Source organism: Physcomitrium patens, chromosome 26 (assembly GCF_059467195.1).
Source record: "Physcomitrium patens ecotype Gransden chromosome 26, ASM5946719v1, whole genome shotgun sequence".
In the NCBI taxonomy this organism is placed as follows: domain Eukaryota; kingdom Viridiplantae; phylum Streptophyta; class Bryopsida; order Funariales; family Funariaceae; genus Physcomitrium; species Physcomitrium patens.
Window position 1 is genome coordinate 10,467,744 of NC_143435.1, and position 17,695 is coordinate 10,485,438.

General features: G+C 37.5%; 3 protein-coding genes across 14 annotated transcripts; all 3 read left to right on the top strand.

Annotated features, from left to right (window-relative positions):
- LOC112277914 (uncharacterized) lies at nucleotides 1–1,425 on the top strand. The gene is made up of 2 exons (XM_024510759.3): nucleotides 1–644; nucleotides 841–1,425. The coding sequence occupies exon 1, from the start codon at nucleotides 103–105 to the stop codon at nucleotides 622–624; it is 522 nt and encodes a 173-aa protein (XP_024366527.1). The 5' UTR covers nucleotides 1–102; the 3' UTR covers nucleotides 625–644; nucleotides 841–1,425.
- A 153-nt stretch (nucleotides 1,426–1,578) lies between these two features.
- On the top strand, nucleotides 1,579–9,503 carry LOC112277948 (uncharacterized). 6 transcript variants are annotated; one of them, XM_024510831.3, is made up of 22 exons: nucleotides 1,579–2,172; nucleotides 2,333–2,527; nucleotides 2,801–3,022; nucleotides 3,123–3,305; nucleotides 3,500–3,708; nucleotides 3,847–4,032; nucleotides 4,416–4,485; nucleotides 4,663–4,767; nucleotides 5,020–5,187; nucleotides 5,366–5,531; nucleotides 5,684–5,784; nucleotides 5,900–6,097; nucleotides 6,273–6,497; nucleotides 6,750–6,836; nucleotides 7,037–7,143; nucleotides 7,264–7,537; nucleotides 7,656–7,916; nucleotides 8,097–8,180; nucleotides 8,389–8,511; nucleotides 8,710–8,796; nucleotides 8,958–9,131; nucleotides 9,286–9,503. In XM_024510831.3, exons 1-22 carry the CDS (start codon nucleotides 2,047–2,049, stop codon nucleotides 9,484–9,486), a joined length of 3,552 nt encoding a protein of 1,183 aa, XP_024366599.1. In that variant the 5' UTR covers nucleotides 1,579–2,046; the 3' UTR covers nucleotides 9,487–9,503. The 6 variants fall into 6 exon arrangements, with proteins under 6 accessions (XP_024366599.1, XP_024366601.1, XP_090104322.1 ...); XM_024510833.3 differs by having other exon boundaries at nucleotides 9,042–9,131; XM_090248196.1 differs by having other exon boundaries at nucleotides 5,684–5,727.
- A 794-nt stretch (nucleotides 9,504–10,297) lies between these two features.
- On the top strand, nucleotides 10,298–16,373 carry LOC112277693 (translocase of chloroplast 34). 7 transcript variants are annotated; one of them, XM_024510314.3, is made up of 10 exons: nucleotides 11,694–12,075; nucleotides 12,174–12,216; nucleotides 12,378–12,487; nucleotides 12,667–12,774; nucleotides 12,972–13,093; nucleotides 13,188–13,449; nucleotides 13,547–13,606; nucleotides 14,017–14,178; nucleotides 14,402–14,522; nucleotides 15,133–16,373. In XM_024510314.3, the coding sequence occupies exons 3-9, from the start codon at nucleotides 12,389–12,391 to the stop codon at nucleotides 14,477–14,479; spliced, it is 891 nt and encodes a 296-aa protein (XP_024366082.1). In that variant the 5' UTR covers nucleotides 11,694–12,075; nucleotides 12,174–12,216; nucleotides 12,378–12,388; the 3' UTR covers nucleotides 14,480–14,522; nucleotides 15,133–16,373. The 7 variants fall into 7 exon arrangements, with proteins under 7 accessions (XP_073387650.1, XP_024366084.1, XP_024366082.1 ...); XM_024510317.3 differs by having other exon boundaries at nucleotides 11,694–12,045; XM_073531549.2 differs by lacking the exons at nucleotides 11,694–12,075; nucleotides 15,133–16,373 and adding an exon at nucleotides 10,298–11,032 and having other exon boundaries at nucleotides 14,402–14,868.
- The last annotated feature ends 1,322 nt before the right edge of the window (nucleotides 16,374–17,695 follow it).

Sequence of the window (17,695 nt, forward strand, 5' to 3'; positions counted from 1 at the left end):
ATCGAAGCTCGGCCGGGCGGTGAGACCACATCCAGATCCATCGATCAATCACAATTTGGTCTGTGATTGATAGCTTGCTTGCTTGCGTGCTGAATTGCAGCCATGGCGTCGTGTGCTCTGCTCCTGCCCACCACGCTTGCGCCCACCGCCCTCCCTGCTCCCTGCTCCTCCGCTCCTACCCACGTCGCGGATGGCGCCCGCGCTGCCGGTGCTCGCCTGCTCGTGTCGTCGCGCGGTGCTGCTGTGAGGCCCAGTGGACGCTTGGAGACACTTGCGTCGATGGGCCGATTCAGGGTGGCGAGGACGGACGAGCGGTGGAGAGTGCGAGTGGTGTGCGCAATGGCTGTGGACTTGGGGGGATCGAGGTCGAGCGAGGGAGCGGGGAAGGTGGAGGCGGGGACGCGGATACGGGTGATTGGACCTTTGAAGGTGTACCATGTGCCCAAGCATCCGGAATTGGACATCGTTGGGCTGGAAGGGGAGGTGAAGGAGGTGGTGACGACGTTCAAGGGCAAGCCGGTGTCGGCGACGCTCCCGTTTAAGGTGCAGCTGATGACGCCGGGCGAGGAGAGCCGGAAGTTCGTGGTGCATTTGAAGGAAGGCGAATTGGAGGTTGTGGAGTGAGATTGGGTGCGAGGGAGGAGGTGTGCTACCTCCTGGTTAGGTCTAATGTAGGCTAGCTATCGAAGAGAGAGAGAGAGAGAGAGAGAGAGAGAGAGCGAGATAGAGAGAGCGCAATGCGAGAGAGGTCGCCGCGTCGCTGGTGGAAATGGATGTTGCCCCATGGTTTTGTGAGTTGAGCATGGCAGAGCGGAATTGATGTTGTTGGTGGGGGTGCAGCAGGCGGTGTAGGATAGATCGATGGCGACAGGAGGGAGGTGGGAAGCGATCGGGTGTGCGTGGCACACCAGCTTGTACTTTGGTGCGACGAAGCGTAGATGTGTGGCACAGTGGCGGGTGCAATGGAATTTGTGGGAATTGTGTACAGTAAGAGAAGAAGGAGACGGTGGCTGCTGCACACTTGCGATGGAGGTTGGTGAGAGGAGGGAGGAAGAATGAGAATGGAGGAGGTGGGAGGATGTAGTGGGAGCAGGTGGTTGGAAATAGGGTGGTGCACTGTGATTGCCTGGCCTCATAGCAGCAGGTTGTGGGGTCAGCTTTGCACGTCATGATTGGGAGTGATGAGGGGAATGACGTTTTCCGTAGGAAAAAGAAATGGCAACGTGAAGCGATGATCTGATTTTCGTGATATACCAGACCAAGGGTGTTGTAATTGGTGACATATGCTGGTAGAGTTGTTGACACGCATACTGTGTGCGCAGTTTCATGGGAATCAGGGTGCTTTCTGTTTGTAGCCATTTCTGCTGTGAGCATTAGCGCACACAAACTTTAAATACCTGATTCCCGCATCCGCCTTTTCATCCACATTTACTTTCACAGATCGTCATTCGGTTTTGAAACATTTTCCATCACTGTTTGCCCGAGTGCAACCGCCTTCGTTTCATTCTTTGCTTGCACTGCACTTCTGTGCACACTGGTTCGTCAGGTGTTTGCAACCAGTTTTGAGACCGCCCGAGGAGGAATCACAAGTGAGAGTCATAGATGGATTGCTCGTCATCTCAATAGATTGTAATCACGGACATCTAGAATGCAGATTCTTCAATTGCTCCCTAGGACTGTATGCTTCTGTGATCACGACTTCCATAATTTTACAGTAGCTTGACTGGTTCTTCTTTCTCCTGAATCTTGATTGATCGAATTTTCTCAATTCGCGGCTTCGCTGCAGCTTGAATGGTACCAAGTAATTACTATTAGATCTTCGACAGTAGAAGGGACGAAGTCCGGTTTAGCGCAGCTTTGGGTTACTCGGCCTCACGAGCCCCTTACTCAAGTTTGAAGCTATTCTTTCGAGCATGTCTTCTATTTCATTTTTGATTTACAGAGAAGAGCGCGCATGTGGAGAAGTTCTTGTTCATGTGAAATGTCAATCTTTAGGTCAACTCTGAGGCTGGAACCCTTTATCCATCTCCCACTGAGAACCTCAAAATGAGCAAGATGTTTCTTTATCTGAGCAAGAAGATTAGTATGCCCAATGGGCTTAAAGTGAGCAGCTTATCATGGAACTCAGAACAAGGGTGGCTCGCATGCGGAGGCGAGACTGGCCTTCTCAAGGCATGACAAACCTAATGCTTCTCTCATCCTATTTGCTCATGTCTGGTGACTGAGCAACGAAAATTGAATACGTGGGATCTTACTTAAATGGGTACCATGTTATATGTATTAGGTTTAAATTCGAATTTAATCTCGATCTAAGGCCCAGCTTAAATTGCAGGTGCTAAAGTTGGAACCGAGAGCACCAAATGAAGGCAAGAGGTCGCCTTTGGTTGCAGCTCCATCGAACTTATCGATGAACCAAACTCTAGAAGGGCATCATGGCACCGTGGTTGCCGTCAACTGGAACCAGAACTACCGCAAGCTTACCTCTAGTGATGAAAAAGGCCTCATCATTGTGTGGGTGTTACACAAGGTATCTTCTCACTGAATCTTGCAGTCGATGTCTGTCACTTGTCTGCAAATAGAGTTTGGCCATCACACATATCTCAGCACTCCTAAGATTTATCATCTTGTGTTGCAAGTCAATTAATACTTTCGGGAGGTTCCTTCAAATCGGGTTTCTGTGCAATTTTGTATGGGTAGTGGTGCATTGCTATTGGCAGGAACCAACTGCCACAGGTGAGAAATCGAGCATTCGAAAGACTTGGATACTAAAAATATGTGTCGTCCCCGAGTGTGTGCGCAGGGGATGTGGTTTGAAGAAATGATCAATGACAGAGACAAGAGTGTGGTCCGTGACATACGGTGGTCACCAGACGGACAAAAAATCTGTATTGTGTATGAGGATGGGCATGTCGTCCTGGGAAATGTTGATGGCAATCGGTTGTGGGGAAGGACTCTAGATGTTCAACTCCTGTTGATCGAGTGGTCTCCAGATTCCCGGCTTATCCTGCTTTGTACCTCACTGGTAAACGATTTTTCATTAACGTCTTTATAGAATCGGCTGAAATCCAAGCAACATCTTTCAGTTAACAATCTCTTCTCTAATATCCAAAGGTTCTGTGCAGTGCACATGTCAAATCCATGACTTGAAAGGCAATTTTGTTGCTCAAGTGGGCATAAAATTTATGGAAAGAGAATTTGCACCTGCAGCTGTTATTGTTGCAATTGATTGGTACAATGGTCTCGAGGGTTATAGTGACCCTAATGCTCCCAGCTTGGCTTTAGCTTTTCAGCTCGGAAAGATTCAGGTATAATATGTGCACGGAATTCAACTGGGTACGTCATTATAGTTAGAGTCCACCGATTTTATAGCTCGATGCATTTTATGCTAAATCCGAATGAGACTATTGCGTGAGATGTCTCACAAAAACTATTTTCCATCGTAAATTACTAGTTTAGTACCTGGCTCTTACTGTGATGTTTCCTCCTTGGTATGATTCAGCTGATGAGGCACGAAATGGATGAAGAGCCTATTCTGCTCGAGTTGCAGATGACGATCACTTGCATCAAGTGGAGTCCAGATGGTGATGTTCTTGGGGTTGTGGGATCAGATGTTTCAACGAATGTAAAAGCCCCAAGCTCCATCGTCCAGCTTTTCTCCCACACCGGCGTGCATCTGCGAACTCTGAGAGTACCCGGAGCAAGAACGAGGTATTCAGGAATTTTCTGTCGTTTTACTACGCTTCTAGCTTCTACCATGATGCGCTACTACTTGTTGCACACGATAGTATTACATGCTTCTGTATCCTTGTGCAAAACCCTATTAACTGCAGCTTATCAAAATGACAGTGCTTTATCTTGGGAAGGAGGTGGGTTGAGGCTTGCTCTTGCGGTGGATTCTTACATCTACTTAGCAAACATCCGACTAGAATACAAGTGGGCGTTCTTTGGGAGCAGCACATGTGTATATGGCTTTAAGAAAAAAGACCATTCAGACCACTCTGTCATGTTTTGGGATATTGTCACTGGCGAAAGGTATTGCACTTCCTTGACGAGTAATGTTATTTCTCCCACTTGTATTCCAGTCGAATTCTACGCTCCGTAAGATGTATTTGCGTCATACATTTTCATGCATGATATATTGCAAGCCTGCTTTTTTACAAAGTCAATAGCTATCTATAAGTTTGTAGGATTAGAGTTCCTCGTTTGACTTTGAGAGTAATTTAATAAAAGTTCGAAAGCTTCATCATATGCCGCCTCAACTTACGGAAAGCAACATTAGTGGATTGAGTGAAGGTTGAATAAAATGGAATAAGTGGAGGTTAGCCAACATGTTCTCATTTTCGTGAACATCTAAAGAGTAATCGCAACTTCACGGATGTTATGTGCAACATAATTTCGCTACTTGATAATTCCAGGTATTGCAAGTGTGTGAACCATTTGATCGCAGTCTGCGCAGCTAGCGAGTTTTGTGTTCTTGCCACACTGGTACATTAGTTGCACCGAACCGTAGCAGCAAGTTAAAGTGAATTTAATACCAAGCTTATAATTCCAATGATTACACATGCATGAGCAATGGAAGAGAGGTACTTCACAATTTATGTAAATCCACTTCCTCTCATTTACTCTCTGGATCATCTCACGTTCGATATTTCGATTCCACAGGGGGAGGAACCAGATCAGTATGTCTTAATTCTTTGCAATGCAATTGGTAACCCAGTTGACTCGAAGTATGTCAAGACGCAGCCGCTTCATGTGGCTATGAATTTAGTAAGCAACCCATATCTGCATTTTGTTGCTGCTAGCATTTGGGGATTAAAAGACATGCCTGATCGTGCAGTAGTAGATATAGAGCAAAGTTCAGTTCAATGCGTTTAAACTATTTGATTCAAGGAACGAATGAGCCAATAAAGTTTTGTGGGGTGTGGGGAAGGTGGAGAGCAGGGGAAGCTTAGAATGCATGCTAGCGCTGAGAAACTTCGATTATACGTTAAAGAAATTACCCCCTGATCACCACTTCAGAATTTTGTGTTTGTAGCCTCAGAGTTTCATGTGTATATGTGGAAGTACAGCCCCAAATCGTCTTCCTTCAACACAGGGGAATCAGAAAAGATGCAAGATACTAATGGGGTCGCATCGCAAGAAAGCACTTTCCATATTGATGAAGAATTCTTTCAAAAATCTGGGAAGGTAGTAAAAAATGTTTACCATCACATACGCTATGGGTGTCTGGATGAATCACATGAACATATTAGCTAGCGTTGAGCAGTCCAGAATCTGCAATATTTCACGTTTGGTTTACGTATTCAAGAATCTGGAGATAGGTCTTACTCGATTTATGACTCAATTCATTGTTCCGACCATGTAGGGCATGAGGGCGGACGATTCTGCAATTGCTAGCACGGACAAAATTTGTTGCATGTGCTGCTCTGACAAATTTCTCATGGTGGGTCGTGAATTTGGAGTTTTGCACTGTTACGACATTGTTGGGTTGCGACAAGAAGGGAAAGAAACTCTTCACTGTCGACCTCATGGTATCCTCCTGCTTTATGTTCGAATATGCAGATGTTTTGCTCCGTATGGATGTCTGGAAGATAATTATTAGTACTAGGATCTTTACACTACATGTTTTGGCTCTAGAGCATCCAGTTTAACTAACACTGAGGTGAGGACTTTCTGCATGCAGCTATAGAGCTGAATTGCGACTCCACGCGCCTTTCGGTTATCGATGTGAGCGGAATGCTTTATTTGTATGAGGTTCAGAGACAACCTCATGGAGTGAAAGAGGTGCTCGGTGTTGATTAGTTTTGCTATTCGAAATTCTGTTCTGAAGCTCTCAAAGCAGCTCATGCGTGTTGCATATTCCTACCGTTTATGATTGCCGTTTTGTGTGTGCTTGCAGAAACAAGGTACTGCTGTGAGACTTACCAATAAGGTCCCGAACTTCGAGCGGAAAGATGTATGGAATATCAAATGGGCAGATGATAATCCAAACTTACTGGCTGTCATGGAGAAAGCTCGTATGTACATCCTGCGAGGCACTGAACCAGAGGAGCCTGTTGCGTGCACTGCCTACTTGTGTAGCTTCCACGATCTTCAGGTTCATTTTTGCAATCCTTATGTTGCTTGTTCTCGCGTTTCAACTTTTATTTGATGTTGTGTATTTCCCAAAGTTCATGGTACTTTTTGTAATTCTGAAATTTAGGTTTTTGCATGCGCAGCATCCAGTTGTTGGGCTTATTTACGATCTAACCAATTGTCTCTATTCATCACAGATACAAGCCATCCACCTTGATGACGTGATGCATCAACCTGAGGATCCCAGCATGGAGCATGTATTCAATTATGAAACCAAGACATTACGGGATACACAACAGATGCTTTCAGCTGTTGACATTCAAGATGCTTATTCCTACGTAGAAGAGCACTCTCATCCTCGGCTTTGGATTTCTTTGGCAAACCATGCTCTCGAGACACTGGACCTTTCTTATGCTGAAAAGGTTGGTTTTATATTGATTACTCTCTTTTGAGCCTTTACCCTTTCTTGGAAAACGCTCTAAGGATGTCAGGATAGTTTCTAAAACAATTGCCTAAGCGTCGATTGCGTAACCATGCTTGTTACACTGATACACATGCTTGCCTGTAGTTATACAGTGTGTGTTCGAGACAGGATCTTCATTTCAAATTTTTGTGTGTTAAGGAGACGCTATATTCTGAGTATTACTTGTATTCTCCACAATTTTTGTCTATAGGCATTCGTGAGATGCCAGAATTACCATGGCGTTCGCTTCGTTAAAAGTCTCCATGCATTGAAAAACAAATCCACACAAAAAGCAGAGGTTAGCGAACTCTTCACTTCCATAGTACTACAGTATGCTTCATAATTTCAGGGGTGATCTAAACTTCTTCTTCATTTATTTTTTGTTGCAGTTCATTGGATGAAATGTAGCACAAAATCTTCCCTCAATGCCTTTTTATCAACAACCATGCACTGAACACTTGAACGCTAAAGTTGAGCACTTGCCTATGATGTTGATAGATTTGTGTGTACTTCAAGAGAGACAAAGAAGCCGAACAAATATATTACAGTATGGACAGGAAAGACCTTGTTGTTGATATGCGCATGAAATTAGGAGACTGGATCATGTAAGTTTTTGGAATTGGGTGCACTGTGGCCTGAACTTTCTATTCAAGTATACCTGTATTTAAAAGAAACTGAGTTTCGAAAACTCGACTGGTGATGTAAACTTGGATGTTCACATACAGGCTAGAGAAATTGCTGGAGGGAGGTGGTGGCAACGACTCTCTGCTGGAGCTCACGTGGAATAATATTGGCGATTATCATGCAGATAGGCAGAGTTGGGACAAAGCAGCTGTGTATTACTACAAATCCAAAAACTGCGAGAAACTGGCGGAATGCTTGTATGCACTGGGCGACTGGGATGCTCTTGGAGCTTTGCTGGAGTCTCTTCATCAAGGCTCTACTCTGTTCTTGTCCTTGGCCAAGAAGTTTGCTAATGTTGGCATCTGCAAGCATGCAGTAAGCACACTTAATTAAGTCTTAATTTAGCATGATTTAATTAATTACGATTTGTTGCTGAATACCACATTAGACAATGCTAGAATCACTGAAACAGATCTACTTGGAGACACTATAGGTCACAGCTTTTGTGGAAGGGAAGAACATAAAAGCAGCAATTGATGCTAGTATGGATCTCAACCACTGGGACGTAGCCATGAACTTGGCTATGAAGCACGACGAACTGCAGTATGTGGAAAGCGCGATTGCAAAATATACTATGTTTTTAATAGATTCAGGGAATCCTTTGCAAGCCGTCCAAGTCCATATTGATGGAGGTCAACAGCTGGAAGCAGCTAAGATATTAGTTCGACTTGCTTGCCAGATGGCCACTATCAAGGTGACATCAACCCATTTTCGACATGATCATCCTTTAAAATGCTGGAATATAGTAATCTTGTTCTTTAGTCATCGACAGATGCAGTTGTCACATTAGTTTTGGATCATGGAAATAGAATTTTGATGATGTTTTTTTTGAATAACCCAAATATCTAATTCTAAAAATCTAATTTAATGGCAGGCTAGTCCATTGATGGTGAAGAAACTGTATGTGCTAGCTGCATTCCAAGCAGATGCCAGTCGTGCTTCTTTCGATACCAAACAAGTTATCATCCACTCTATTTTCTTCCTTATTAACTTAGTTCTTCATGTATTAGATTGAATGAAGTCTCTGGATTTAATCTTCTGAGTCATATTTTGTTTCGTAGCAATTTTACTGTCTTTGTTCATCGTGCTCCCGATGAAGCGCATATTTGACGAATGACGAAAGATTTGTTTGATCACTGTGTAAGTTTTTTGTGGCGCCTTTGCAGCACGATGCATCTTCATCTTTGAATAGTTTTTTCGAGGATGCGTGGCATGGAGCGGAGGCGTATCATTTCTGGCTATTAGCTCATCGTGAATTGTATGCTAGCCATTATGACCAGGCCATGAAGGTCCATATTCGTGCTCATAAGACATTTGTGTATTTCAAACCTTCGGTCATATGTTGTCAAATCTAAATCTGTCGAATTGTTTGCATAGTTAAAAGATTCTCAAGAAGTGTTCTTTCACTATCTTTGCGGAAAAGATGCTCAGGATTAGTTGTTGATGGTGTTATATTTTCACAACCCAAATGTGACTGTTCGAGGCAGGTTTCATTGTGGCTCCGGAACTATGAAGACATTTTAGATGTTATAGATATATATTCTTTAATTGCTCTTACATCCTTCTTAAACAAGGTTAGTCAGCAATTCTAACAATCTAAAAAGTGAATTTTGTGTTTGATGCATTGTGTTTCTTGTTTCATGTTTAGCAGATTTAGAGAGTCTCAAAATGTATGTTTTCCAATGAAAAGTTGCTTGAACAATCCCCTTCATTTTTCGCAATTGTTGTACCACAGCATTACGCACATTGCAGTAAAGCTGTTTCAAAGTTGGAGTCTCTGTCACACATTTCTGAGAAGCAAAAAAACATGTATTCACAGTTGGCACTTTCAATCTTCACACGCTTCAACCCAATCAATCCTCATAGAACAATCACACAATGTTGCAAAAACTGCAATACTCCCATACAGGTAATTTCTTTTGAAGAGTTGTCATTGCAATGAGTAACTGTAAGTGTGAATTTTATAAAATTTACGCAAATGAATCCTTTAGGTTTACTTTATCTGTTGTTTATATTTACATGTGAAACTGGACTGGTTTATGACTAATAAATATGCATTGTAGGAATTACAAACTAAATGTTCATCACCAACTTGTAAGATCACTTTTCCTATTTGCATGACTACTGGGAACGTCATCGTTGACGAATCCAATCTACAGTGCAGTACATGTAAACATTATAGAATTGTTTCTAAACTAAAACAATGTAAATATTGTCCTTTATGTCATAGTCCTTCAGAACATGCAAACATCCTATCAATATGAAATTTTAATTGTTGTTATGTAAATTATTTTTTAAATATTTATTTGGTTGTAAGAAAATATTTCCATATTATCTTTTGGAAAGTATTCACATGTACAAATATTTTGAAGGTAAAGAAAAGTTAAAGAAAACTTAATACAATGTATAACAATCTATAAAAATTATTAATAGAACCTCTATTTTTTATATATTTTATTTACTTATTTTTAAAAAAAAATTATTAAAATTAAAACATAGATTTCTATTTCTGTGATACCTAGGTTGCTACATAAGTATTGCAAGTGTGCACCTATTCCTATGAAAGATTAAAAAAAAATTCAAAATTCAAAGATAAAAATTACCTAATAATTTTTTGATATGTATGAAATTTTTATAATGTTGATTATCCTATTAATAATACTAAAAAATTAAGCAATTTTATAATTGTACTTAATAATAATTAATGGCACATAAAGAAATGTTAGAAAAATCAAATTAATGATAATAAAAAAAATGTAAATAAACAAGAGAAGAACAACATCGTACCCCCATAAAATCTACTTAAGAAAAATATAATTCAAGAAAAGAAGAAAAATATCTTATAATTTTTTAGAGTATTAATGGAAGAATACAAAGTTGTTATAGTGTTGTAACAAGGCTATTAGGTGAAAGAAAAAAAATTGACAATTATACTATAGAATAGCTTAATTATAAACTGTATTAGTAAATTATTTTTAAAAAACTAGATAAAAAATAAAGAGGTATGAAAAAATTAGTATTATTTTTTTTTAATAAAAATATTTCTATTTATTTGTAGGGCCATAAACAAGCTAAAAGATGGTAAATTAGAAAAAATAATATAATAAATTAATTAGGCATCTTCAAATAAAAGTAAAAAGTAGCTTTCAACAAAAATTACCCAAAAAATCTTTAGATTGATACCCAAAGATGACCGATTGTGAACCATGGTTGAAACCAAATTCTAAGACATAAAACTATATGCCTATAGCAACTGTATTTGATTTTTTGTTGATTGGAGAAATAAGTTCGAGATTAGACTTGGTAAGATTTCTTTGAGTATTGGTTTGGGAGAATGAGAGTGGATAATAACTTTGTGACAGCTTTGTAAAGTCAAGGTTGTTTTGGATGACTATGAGTTTTTGTGAAATAAAGAAAATTTTATATTTTAGAAAATTGTATGATTTTTTATAGCATATTCATGCATGAAAATTTGTGGGTTTGTAAAAATAGTTGTGTTAAATGTATGTTGTAAACTTGAGCTTAATTAAACAATAAGAGTAGAGGTTATTGAATTTTAAGTAGGGTTAGGATCTCAAAAATTGGATTTTGTAAATCAATGAGAGTTTCTATGATTTTGAGCAATTTGCTAATTGGATTGAAATGATTTGTTCGTGAGCTAATAGTTGATGTAGATTCTAAGATCTCTACAAATTTTTAAAGGAAGTAAATGGTGCAAAAAGAAGTTATTGATGTGGGAAGATTAACATCAAAGTTGGAGAAGGAGGATGGCCTACATTTGAATAGATTAGGAGTTATTTCTCCCAATTTGTAAGTTTGGTTATCTCCAAATTTTGTGTCCTTATTGTTAATTACTAGATTGACAAGTGTGCAAATTTTGAATCAAGATCAATGGCTTAAATATTTATTATTGATGTTTTAAATCTACTATAGGATCTAATTAAGGTTTAATTTGAGTTTTATAAGAATTTACTTAGAATTTGATTAAAAATTATTAGGATTTGATTAGGATTTTATTAAAGTTTCATTAGAATTTATTAGGCTTTACTTAGAATTTCTTTAAGATTTCTTTAGGATTTTTGTGAAGTTATCTTATGATTTCTTTAGAGGTTTTTTTTAAAGATTTCTTTAGGATTTGATTAAGATTGTTAAGGTCCAATTGGAGTTTATAGAGGATTTTATTAGAGCTATTAATTCTTATTTAGTTGCAAAATACAACTTTAACATTGCACTCACTCTTAACTTCAAAATGTTACTTCTTAAAAAACAGTAACATCAATTCTTTCACTCTAGTTCTAGCTTCAACATTATTAACTAGAGTAACAATTCAAATCAAATCTATTTCAACAAAGGAAGCGCCATTGCTCTCAATCTATCACACAGTTTTTGTATTGAGCCAAATTAGTAGTTTTAGGGGAGGTTTACTGGACCACGCCTCATGACTTCTACAGCAAGCGTAGAACTTGTGAGCGTTTTTGGGTTTTTTGAGAGGATTTAGCCTTCAGGAGACAATATGGGTTCATGCATAATTCTGTATTTGGTTAATTTGTGTGTGTGGGCGTGAGAATGAAAACATGACCTGTGTGTTGTGATGCTCTTGTCTGTGGACATGAATTGTGGTTTAGGATTAGGACCGAGTTTATGGGCATGAGTTGGATTGTGGGTATTTTTTTTCTCTTCTTTTCTGGTGGAGAATTCTACTTTGAGTGTTGAAACTGCCCATAGTTTTCTCCGAGGGTGGCATCCTTTCTGGGGTGTGTCCGTTGGTGAGACTAATTTGTTCGTTGCTCGTGAATCTGTTGAACCAGCTGGATTTGAGAACGGTACTGATTTGAGCATTTGTTGACTAGTTGGTAGGTGATCAAATCCATCTTTCTGTTCTTCTCATCGAAGCCATGGCTTAAATTCAGAGCGGAAGCTAATGCAGTGGATTACGTGGTTTTTGTGGCAGCTAATCACTAACTGATTAAGGAGGCGATGAAGAGGATCGTGAGGTTAGGACCAAAAATCCTGCTTGCCTAAGTGGATTAGGGTTTTCCAGGGGTTGAATTAGGGTTGAACTCATTTCGAGCTGGCGTTTGATGTGGTTTTAAAAGTTTTTCCCACCGTTTTCTATTCTTGAGTGGTGTTGAACGAAATTACCCAATGACTTCAGGACTAGGAGAAATGGCTACAGTCTCTGAAAAAGAATGGACGGGTTTCCAAGGTTTACCTGCTGCTACACAAATCATTCTTCATACCCTTCTCGCCAAGCTTCGAAAACAAGTAGGGTTCCTTGCTGTTTTCCGTTCGTCCAATTAAGCTGTTTAATTCAAATCACATCTCCGCCATTGCCTTATGATGAACTTTAGATTCCAGTCCGACACAACTTTAATCCTTCAATTCTTTTCACTGGGTTATGTGTGAACAATTGCCAATGTCGTAAATGAATGTGCTTCACACAGAAAGTGGACAAAATTACGATAGTGCTTCTGGGAAAAGGGGGAGTAGGCAAGAGCTCAATCGTTAATTCCTTATTCAGCGAACGGGTGGCTGCCGTCAGTGCTTTTCGGGTAAATCTCTAAAATTTAGTGTTTTATTTTTGTATTATATTGTCGTTTTTTTGAACGTTTCAGGGTGTCTGTAATTTTTATTTATTTATTTATATTTTTGTTAATTTTAAAATGGTTTCATTTTTCAACTCGCCGTCAAATATTTCTCTTGAGGATTATTCTGACATTGAGTACAAATTCATGGAATCATGCTGCAGTCGGAAACCTTGAGACCTCGCCAGTACTCACGTTCAAAAGATGGCTTCAAGCTCACCGTCATCGACACTCCAGGCTTCGTTGAAGCAGGTCGCGTCGATGCTGCTTTGAACAGCATTAGAAGGTACTCCAGCGATTACATTGGCACCATACAACTGGATTCACATGCGATCAAGGATGTTAAACGGTGTAATCCTATGAGAGGGGTTTGGTTGCAGGTACTTATTGGGGAAAACCATCAATGTGGTGCTCTATGTGGACCGTCTGGATGGACCGCGGGAGGACAAAGTAGACGTAAAGATTTCCAGGGCCATTTCACAAGCCTTTGGCCCTCAAATATGGCCTCATGTGATCGTTGTTTTCACTCATGCGGAGATCCATCTGGAGGATGTGACCTATTCTGAATTTGTTTCGAGACGGTCAGCTGCTTTACGGAACATCATTCTGAAAGAATCTCGCTTCAAAACGGTGAACACGAAAGTGAGTGAATAATAAACCAGTTAAACGTTGCAGCTGCATCCAAGAAGTGCTTTATTAGTGAAAGAAAATTTCTTATAAGATTTTATCCTTCGTGTAGGTTCCTTTTGTGTTGGTAGAGAATTGCAGTCGTTGTTCCGAAAACGGTGAACATGAAAAGGTATGTTGCGAATTGTTTTGCACTCATTCTCTTAAACCTCTACCCACTCACTTTTACTTGCATAGTAAATTTTCTCCTAGTGGCTTTGTGTTCCTAGAGATACAACCCTACACTTCATTTACTGCCACTAAAATATGCCTTATGCCATTAATTCTCCTATTTTTCCTTCTTTCTTGGAGTTCCTCAAGATTGTATCTCACCCTACGCTGACTTCATACAATCTTGTTTGGAGAACTCTATATATTATGCACACGTAATAAATGAAAAGAAAAATCTGCTACTCCACAGCAAGTTTTGGAATACTAAGATGGTTTTAGTGTTTAGTTGTGCAGCTGACCTTACGCGAATTTACTTGAGCAGTGTTAATTTGGCAACTGATCTTCTGACTGTTAATGTACGTCTGGATATAGATCCTCCCCGACGGTACGGTGTGGCTACCCGTACTCTTTGAGGCATTGGTTGACCTCGTCTTGGGCTCTAAAAAACCGATACTGATAGATGAAAAAATGATAGGGATCTCGAAAGGCAATCCACTGGGGAGCATTTGGATGCCGTTGGTCCTCCTGGCTCAAGTAAGTTTTTGCTACTCTGTACCTTTTTTTTTTTTTTTTTCTTTTTCTTTTTTTTTTCTCTCTTTTATTGAAACCTGTAGACGTGAGGACACGTACAAAGCAATAATGCACACTTTTAGTACAATGTAAGCACTGTGCCCCATTTCTTAGTCCAATTCGGTACGACTTTTCAAGGCTTGATGAAGTCTTCAATGCAATGTAATTGGTCGTGTATGATTTGCAGTTCGTCTTGATTTGGAGGCCTATAAGAAAAGCGATCGACAGAGATCTTGTAGAAGAGGCTCAACGCCATTCCCCTTAGGTGTTGCAAGTGGAACACCCTTGTGAGGAGACAACATTTTCAGGTAGAAATACGAGTTGAAGCAACACAATTCAGTTTGTACGGTTTTAATTTACGCTGCTGGATCAAGTAATAGGTAATCTCATTGTGGCCCACAAAATACGATGGGGCAGAACAGCTTGCAAGAAAGGTAGAAGCATTGAAACGATCTGCTACAGGTATCATGTAAATCTAGTCTATGAAGCTGGTAACCCTGTGTCTAGGACTTGAGAAGCTTAGAAGTTTGCTGCTGAACATCTTTCCAGGCAGCATAAATTTTCTGCAATTCCTTGAGAGCTTCATTGTACTTTGTACACACCTACCAGGATCGCCATATGAATGCCAATATGAGATTGAAAGTTATCATAAAATTTGGAGATTTCGAAATAGAATTGACTGTATTCTTCTGGAGACAACAATGCAAACATGAATCAGCTGAGGGGCTGCAAATTGTGCGTGATCATGATGTCTCCACTGGTGATAAGACTTCCACAAGCTTTGCGTTGAGGGTGTAGCCGTTGTCTTGATTACCAACCGTGAAGGTCAGTGAATCCTATGTCATGATCTCAAATCAAGTATTGTTTCGCAGACGCATTTCTAAATCGTTTGTCTGGTCTCAATGCTGTTGGATGCAGAACTGCTAGAGCTCCACCATGCATACGCATCAGCATCCGCAGCATCAAAGCCCTGCATGTTACAGCAAAAAAAAACTACAAAGAATTTATGTAAAATTGATTCTCACTACCAGTCGTGACCAACACGCCAGTAGATCACAGGCTTGGTAGTGATAAGTTTTGCACCTGAAACATGGGGCTCATAGCAATCTGCCTACCTCCAAAATCATCCACCAAATTTTCATGACTTGGTTATTTGTGCAAATACTTTCTGCATAAATGCCAACCAATTGAAGTTGAAGAACTAAATGTGGGGATTCATTTCTGATGGATGTGTCCTCTGAGGTCTATTAAAGCATGGTATTCAGGACAGATTCAGGCATTTCCTGTGCAGGATCTATTTGAATGAAATCACAACCATGCTTCTAGAAATCAGAATGTAAACCTGTGGTGATCAATTTCTTCTACAAAATACTCTTGGAGACTTGTGCACATCAATGCACTGGCCCTATTGAAGTGATACTTGAGCGCTGGAGCAAGCTGCCAAAAAATTGCACCCACTCTGCTCTTTAGATTTTTTTTTTTTTTTTTTTTTTTTTTTTTTTAAGCTTATAATAACATGAATATAAATAATAGTATGATTTTTTTATTTTTTTTAAACTTTCCCTTTTAAATCACAAGTATTAAGTTTTAAAAAACATTTTACAAAGATTTTTTACATTTAATAAATTTTATTAAATTTTACTACGCTTCAAGTCTTCATTGTATTCTAAGAAATACTATCTTTTAACCTCTAAAATTTGTTGATTTTTACAAGAAAAAATATGTGATAGGTAGTAAGGATTTTTTACACTGCTATACTTCAGTTAATAATATGCTTTTTTAGTATCTAACTTTATTATTTACTTTACCAACGAATTTAAGTTTCAACAGATTAATGTTCAAGACAAAGAATTTAGTAATCTATTGCTTTTTAAAAAAATTTATATAGTATTTTATTTAAAATTCATACTTAAAGAAAATTTCAGTAAACTGTTTTTATTTATTTATTAAAATCTTATAAATTTTGTTTTTTGTAAATATTATCTTTAAATTAAATCCTTGCTTGCTTTAGAAAATTTGATCAATATCCCACTTATTGTAATAGTAGTAAATATATTATTTTTGAATGGTAAAGTGCAAAAAAAAAAAAGATATATCAAAGTGAATGCCATTAAATGTAATTAGAATTAAATATTAAAGATCATAAAAGCAAAAACAAATGCAAGAACTAAAAACTAAATATGGCTAGAATAATTGAGATGGAATTGTTTATAATTTGATTAGGAGCTTGGATTAATAAAATTCTATTTTGGTGGATAATTCAGTCAAAATAGGTATTTGATTTTGGTTGTATCAAACACATGTCTTAAAGACAATCCACATTATAGCATAAAATTAAGAAGTGATGATATAATCAAAAATAAAAATTAATAAGAAAAATAATATTATACCTATTTTTAAAAGCTATACATTTTTACTATTGTGTACAATAGTATGCTATTTTATAATTCTATATTATAATTTTTGTAGAAAATATTACATAAATAATTTCTACATAAAAAATATTATATAAATTTATGAGAGAAAAAAAATTTAAATGATTTCAATAGAATTTAAATGTTAATCATAAAAATAAATAAATAAAACTAAAGGACTAGAAATTAATTAAAAATCAAAATTTTGACTAAGTTGCTAGTATTTAATAAATGATTTTAGTGTTGAAAGATAAATTACTACCTCAAGGACCAAAATTCAAGCATACAATTTTAAATTAGTATTAGAACAGTTGAATTCAAATAAAACGTTGGACCTAGTATTCTCTTAAAATCTAACATGCATTTGGAGAATAATTCTTTATTAAATTCCAAAAAAAAGAGATAAAAAATATATTATTTTAAAAATTTAAGACATAAATTTTTTAAAGTAGTATTATGTAAAATATTAAAAAAAAAAATTATTTTTGACATTATTTTATTACTATTCAAAAATTTACCTTTCATTTTTTGAAATCACCTAATTGAATCAAAAACTTATCGTTTAAAATTTATAAATATATAAATTTCTAACATCAAAAATTAAGAAATTTTTCTTCTCTATATATACATATACATATAAATATGTAAATATATATTTTTTTAATTTTTTATATTATTCAGTTATAAGATTGTTATCTTATTATATATTTTTCTTATTTAGACTGATTTTGAATCAATAATAATAGCATCCTTGTTTGTTACAAAGGCTACTCATAAACATGTTACTCTATAATTTTTAAATATTATGTTATTAAATTTTATAAAATATAAAAATGGAAAACAGAAAAAAAAAAAAAAAAAAAAAAAAAAAAACTATACGATTATTGAAATAAAGATAATTTATATATTTAGTAGAAGAAAATGTGTGCCCTTCAATTATTAATGATAAAATATAAAATATAAAAACCTTTAATCATAAAATATATATTATCATAATATAAATAAGGATATAAAATTAATATCATTAATTTAAACTTAAATATTTAAAGTAGCATAAGGAGGAATGA